Raw genomic sequence first — 5,793 nt, forward strand, 5'->3', positions numbered from 1 at the left:
ACTGCCTCCGAATCACAGACGGGCGCAGGGTGTCTTTTGGGCACGGTGGGCGCTGGGGGGGCTCAGTGCTGACCCTGACTGCCACCCCGTGCCCTGCAGGGCCGTGCTGGCACCCTGAGCCCCGGGTGATGGGGGCTGTGGGACAGAGGATCCCAGGGGCAGGGATTGGGCCCCACACCTTCAGTCCCGTGCAGGCGTTGAGCACACAGGGATCTGGGCCGGGTTGCTGGGCCGTGGCTGCTCCCTGTGCCCAGCGCCGCTCTCGTGATGCCCTCGTTTGGCCCCACGCTCACTCCTGGTTCAAAGTGCAGCTCTGGGTGTGGAGCAGCGCTGTATCACAGCCCTCCTCCACTCCACACTTCCTTGTCCATCTCAGCTCCTGTCCTGCCCCGGCTCCCAGCAGCCTCTCCTTCCTGGTGCCTCCAGCAGAGGCATCTCTGGGACCCCCTTCCCCTTGGTGCTGCTCAGAGCCCTCTCATCCATTGCCCTGCGCTGGGATACGGTGGTGCTGCTGGGTTCCAGCTGTGCCCGTGAGGTCTCTCTCACAGGTGGGTGACATCCCCTGCCCTCCTGGCTCTGGGGTTGCTCCTTCTGGCTCTGTCACTCTGGGCTGTGCGTGAGGGTGGGTGTGCACGAGGCCTGATGGCCAGGCTCCATGCCCATCCCCATACCAGTGTGGCAGCAGCAGTTCCTTCGCCCTTGCCCTCACCCTCAGCTGTGCCCGGGGTCACGATGTGTGACTCATGGCGTGGGAGTTGTGGCTCTCAGTCCCTCCCCACGGAGGCACCCATGGAGCAGTGCCACCCCCGGAGCTGCCTGCAGGAGGTTGGGTGCAGCACGGGGCTGCGCTGAGGCAGGAGCAGTGCTGGGGGGGTGCTGGGGCGGTGTCAGAATGGTGCTGGGATGTACAGGGGTGGTTGTAGGGTGGTGCTGGCACAGTGCTGGAGGGCTGTTGAAATGGTGCCCGGATGGTTCTGGGGTGGTACCGGTACGGTGCTGGGGTGGTGCTGTGATGATGCCAGATGGTGCTGGGATGGTGCCGCTGCCCCTTCCCTGTGCTGAATGCGCTCCCCACAGCCCAGCAGCATGGAGTGTGTGGCCCTGCTCGCTGCCCACTGCCCCGTGCCCAGACGGCACCGCACAGCCATCGGATCGGGCCGGGCCTGCGGGGCATCACAGCGCTGCCCCTGAGCCGTGCCCCCGCTGCGTCCCCATGGAGAGGATGAGCTGGCTGAGCAAACTGACCCCACGCGGGGTTGGGCAGCGTGCTGCCCGCAGCGCCAGCCTGCAGAGCCCCGTCACCGCCGACCCCGAGACCTGCCTGATGGTCTTCAAGAACCACTGGGCGCAGGTGAGCCGGTGCCGGGCGGTGGGCGCGGGGCGACCCTCAAGTGGGTGCTGAGAGCTCTGCCTGCAGGTGCTGCGCATCCTGGAGCGCCGCGGCTGCGCGCCAGCCCCCGACGACCTGAGCGCGGTGCGGAACAACACCTACCAGCTGCTCAACCTGCTGGCCGAGGACCGGCCGCGCGGCGAGGCCAACGCGGGGCCCATCCTGGAGTTTGTGGTGGCCGAGAATCTGCTGGAGCGGCTGCTGGGCTGGCACCTGCAGGGCGACTTTGGCGAGGAGCGCAAGGTGGAGCAGCTGAAGCTGTATGAGATGCTCATCAGCCAGGCCCGGCAGCCCCTCCTGCGGCACCGCGCCGTGCTCACGCCGCTGCTGCGCCTGCTCAGCCTCTGCGCCGAGCCCAGCTCCGCGCCGCTGGAGAACAGCCTGGTGCTGCTGCTCAACCAGCTCTGCGTCTCGGTGGCCAAAGAGCCCGCCATCCTGGAGCTCTTCTTTCACAGCCACACCGACCAGGGCCCTGCCAACCTCATCATCTTCTCCCTCCTCATCCCTTTCATCCACCATGAGGGCGTGCTGGGGCAGCAGGCCCGCGATGCGCTGCTGCTCATCATGGCCATGTCGGCCAGCAACCACGCCGTCGCCAAGTCCATCACCGACAATTCCTACTTCTGCCCGGTACGGCCGGTGGGGTGCTGGAGCTGCTGGGTGTTGCGTGCCCCAGGACCACGCTCAGTGCTTGTACCCACAGGTCTTGGCCACGGGGTTGAGCGCGCTGTACTCCTCGCTGCCCCGCAAGATCGAGGTGCGCGGGGACGACTGGCACTGCCTGCGCCGCGAGGACTGGATCGGGGTCTCCTCCCTTGTGCTCTTCATGAACTCATTGGAATTCTGTAACGCCGTCATCCAGGTGGGGCTCTCGGTGACGCGGGGTGACGCAGGCCGGCACGGGCAGCCCTGACCTGTGTGCCCTGCAGGTCGCCCACCCGCTGGTGCAGAAGCAGTTGGTGGATTACGTGCACAACGGGTTCCTGGTGCCCGTCATGGGACCGGCGCTGCACAAGGTAGGGGCATCCCACCAGTGGTGCCGTGGGACACGCTGCGGTGCACCCGGAGCGCTTCCAGCTGCTGCTCCCCATGCAGACCTCCATCGAGGAGATGATCGCCAGCACCGCCTACCTGGACCTGTTCCTGCGCAGCGTCAGTGAGACGGCTCTGCTGAAAACCTTCCTGCGCTTCGTGCTGCTGCACCGCCACGACAACACCACCATCCTCGACACGCTCGTCAGCCGCATCAACAGCAACTCGCGGGTGAGTGGTTGGGCAGGGTGTGCAGGGACCCAAATGTGCAGCTGCCTCATGTCTCCTCCATCCCCAGCTTTGCATGGTGTCCCTGAGCCTCTTCCGGACGCTGCTCAGTCTCAACTGTGAGGACGTGATGCTGCAGCTGGTGCTTAGGTACTGCCCTGCTGTGTGGTGCTGGGATGGGGCATCGCCCTGTGGGCACTGGGATAAAGCGAGGCTGTGGCATGCAGGGACGTGGGGTGCATCTCAAGAGGATGGGACGTAGGATAGGATGGGGCTGGGATGGTGGTACGTAGGTGCTGGGATGGGCATGGCTGTGTCCCGCGGGGGGCACATGCGATCTGATGGGCAGCGTGAGACAGGGCTGAGGTGTCACCATGGGTGCTGGAAAGGGCACAGCTGTGTCCCAGAGGTTGGCATCCCCAGGGGGTTCATTGGCGGGATGGCAGTGGGCTGGGATGTCGCCAAGTGGGTGCTGGATGGGCACAGCTGTGGCCTGAGGGTGGCAACTCCAGAGGATCCAGTGGCAGGATGGGATGGGGCTGGGACGTTGCCATGCGGGCACTAGAATCAGACATGGCTGTGGCATGCAGGGACTTGTATGGGGGACATACCCAGGGGGTCCGGTAGCGGTAGGGGGTGGGGCAGGGGTATCATCATGCTGGTACTGGGATAGGCATGGCCGTGTCCCATAGGGGTTGAAATGACAGGGCAGAATGGCACGGTGCTGGTGCCTGCTGCCCCTGCCCTGCGGTCCCATTGCTTCCTCGCTCACAGTCCCGCATCCCACCAGGTACCTGCTGCCCTGCAGCCACGTCATGCTGAGCCAGAAGCGGGCGGTGCGGGACCTGGACATCTATGGCAAGACGGCCGCCAAGTTCCTCTCGCTCATCCCACGCTGCTGCCGCCCTGAGAATGTACCACTGCCAGAGCGGGACGAGGAGCATGCGGCATGGGCAAAGGGTACGGCACCAGCACTGCAGGATCACCCAGCGCATCACCCCCAGCCCTGCACTGCTGAGCACTGTCTCCTCTCCATAGGGCAGAGCAGCCCCAGCGTGGATGCGTCCTCGGCAGTGCCGGTGCCGCGGCCCTCCACACCGTCACGCCTCGCTTTCTTCATGCGGCAGCAGAGCGGCGGCCCAGAGGCAGCCGGCACAGTGCCGCGCTCCCCTGGCACACCGAGTGGCAGCCCTGCACACCGGGCTGCCCGCTGGGAGGAGGTGGCAGAGCTGGACAGGAACTACCTGGAGTACCTGCGGGATGCACGCCGCAGCATCGACCGCTGTGCGTGGGCGTGCCGCGTCTGGTCGGCCCCCTATGATGGCGAGGAACCTGCGGCCCCCGGAACCACCCCCGACGTGGCCCCTCTGCCTGACAGCGCCCCGGGGCCCCGACCCCGCGGACTAAGAAGCGGGGGTTACCTGAGGAGGGGGCAGGGAGGGCTCCCAGCCCCAGCGAGCCCCACGCTGTTGGGCCCAACCCTAATGCACGGGACTCAGGGGCACTGGTGAATGGGGCGCATGGGCACACAGAGCCAGGGCGGCCCGAAGGGGACGTGGTGGTGAAGAAAGTGCGCAGGAGTCCGCGAGGCGAGGGGCTGGCACACAACGGGGCTCGGGCGCAGGCTGCGGGCTGGGAGCCCCCACGCTCGGTGGACTCACTGCTGGAGGAGCTGCTGGCCAAGGCACCAGCTGAACCCAACGGGGCGGGTGTCAGTATTGAGGCCTTCACCCAGGAGCTGCGAGAGATTGAGGCCGAGATGGAGAACGGGGCCAGGGCTGAGCCGCCTGCCGTGCCTGAGCCACTGCTGTCCCATGAGGAGGAGGAGGCCTACGCCAGCTTCGCCGCTCTGCCTGAGGGCGAGGAGGCACTGGGCCGTGTGCGGGTGCTGGACCCGCTGGCGCAGGCCGTGGCCAGCCCACCACGCACTGTGGGTCCACCTCACAGCCAACCCTTCACAGGTGGGGCTGAATGGAGTGCAGACGGGAATGCTTCTGTGTCCCATCCCACGGTCACACCCTGACACTAGCACCCACCCACAGGGCCCTTCATGACGGTGCTCTTCGGTAAGCTGGAGAACATGCTGCACAACTCCCTCTACGTGAACTTCCTGCTGACGGGGCTGGTGGCCCAGCTGGCCTGCTACCCACAGCCGCTGCTGCGCTCCTTCCTGCTCAACACCAACATGGTCTTCCAGCCCAGCGTCAAATCGTTGCTGCAGGTTGGGTGCTGGCGGCGCTGTCCGTGGTGCTGGCGGCGCTATCCGTGGTGCTGACGGCGCTGTCCGTGGTGCTGCCCGCCGCTCCTTCCCTCCATCCAGTCCCATCCCGTCTCATCCACCCCATCCAATCCTTTATGTCCCGTCCCGCAGGTGCTTGGCTCGGTGAAGAACAAGATTGAAAGCTTTGCTGCCAGCCAGGAGGACTTCCCCACGCTGCTCTTCAAGGCCAAGAAGTACCTGATTGCCCGTGGCAAGCTGGACTGGGCTGATGCACCAGGTGTCATGCCGGCGCTGCGCCGCTCAGAGACGTTGGGTGAGATGGGGACAGAGCTGCTGCTATGGGGCTGGGGGTGCTGAGGGTGCACTGTGTGTGGGGGTGCCCATGGTGCTACATGGGGTGCGGGAGCTGCTCTGAGAAGACGGGGAGCTCATGTCCCTTTGTGTGGAGGGCTGGGGGTTGCCATGGTGAATGGGCTGTGGCACCGGAGTTCAGGGGCTGCACATTGCATTGCACGGGGGCTGTGTGCTGTTCTGGGTGCTGCATGCAAGACTTGGGTCTGCCTCTTGCATGCTGCTGTATGCTACATGGCACTAGGGGCTGCATTGCACTGCCGTCTGCACGTGGCACTGCTCGCAGGGCTGGGTTCTGCTTCTCCATTGCAGCACACAGCTCCTAGACCGTAGCAGCAATGCACAGGAGGCTGCATGCAAACTCATCTCTGCCTCCCCCTTGCTGCATTGCACTGGGGGCTGCACGTGGCCCGGCGTGCAGCCTGGGCTTTGCCTCACATCACGCACCGGGTTGTGCCCCACGCAGCACCCTGGGCCGCGCACTGGGCTGTGCCCCGTGTTCCGTGCCGTGCCCCATGCCTTGCCCTGGGCCGTGTCCCAGGCTGTGCCTGCGGCATCTCGCGTTCGCGGC

At 65.9% G+C, this 5,793-nt stretch overlaps 1 protein-coding gene across 1 annotated transcript; it reads left to right on the forward strand.

The window, feature by feature from the left end:
• The first annotated feature begins 1,077 nt into the window (after nt 1-1,077).
• Nucleotides 1,078-5,787, forward strand: FAM160A2 (family with sequence similarity 160 member A2). The gene is given in 11 exon segments (XM_019612372.1): nt 1,078-1,351; nt 1,418-2,020; nt 2,094-2,252; nt 2,320-2,406; nt 2,486-2,653; nt 2,721-2,800; nt 3,441-3,610; nt 3,689-4,036; nt 4,039-4,611; nt 4,693-4,871; nt 5,022-5,787. Coding segments are annotated over 11 exon segments (2,712 nt in total). The 5' UTR covers nt 1,078-1,213; the 3' UTR covers nt 5,229-5,787.
• The last annotated feature ends 6 nt before the right edge of the window (nt 5,788-5,793 follow it).

This window comes from Meleagris gallopavo, chromosome 1 (genome assembly GCF_000146605.3).
Source record: "Meleagris gallopavo isolate NT-WF06-2002-E0010 breed Aviagen turkey brand Nicholas breeding stock chromosome 1, Turkey_5.1, whole genome shotgun sequence".
Classification (NCBI taxonomy): domain Eukaryota; kingdom Metazoa; phylum Chordata; class Aves; order Galliformes; family Phasianidae; genus Meleagris; species Meleagris gallopavo.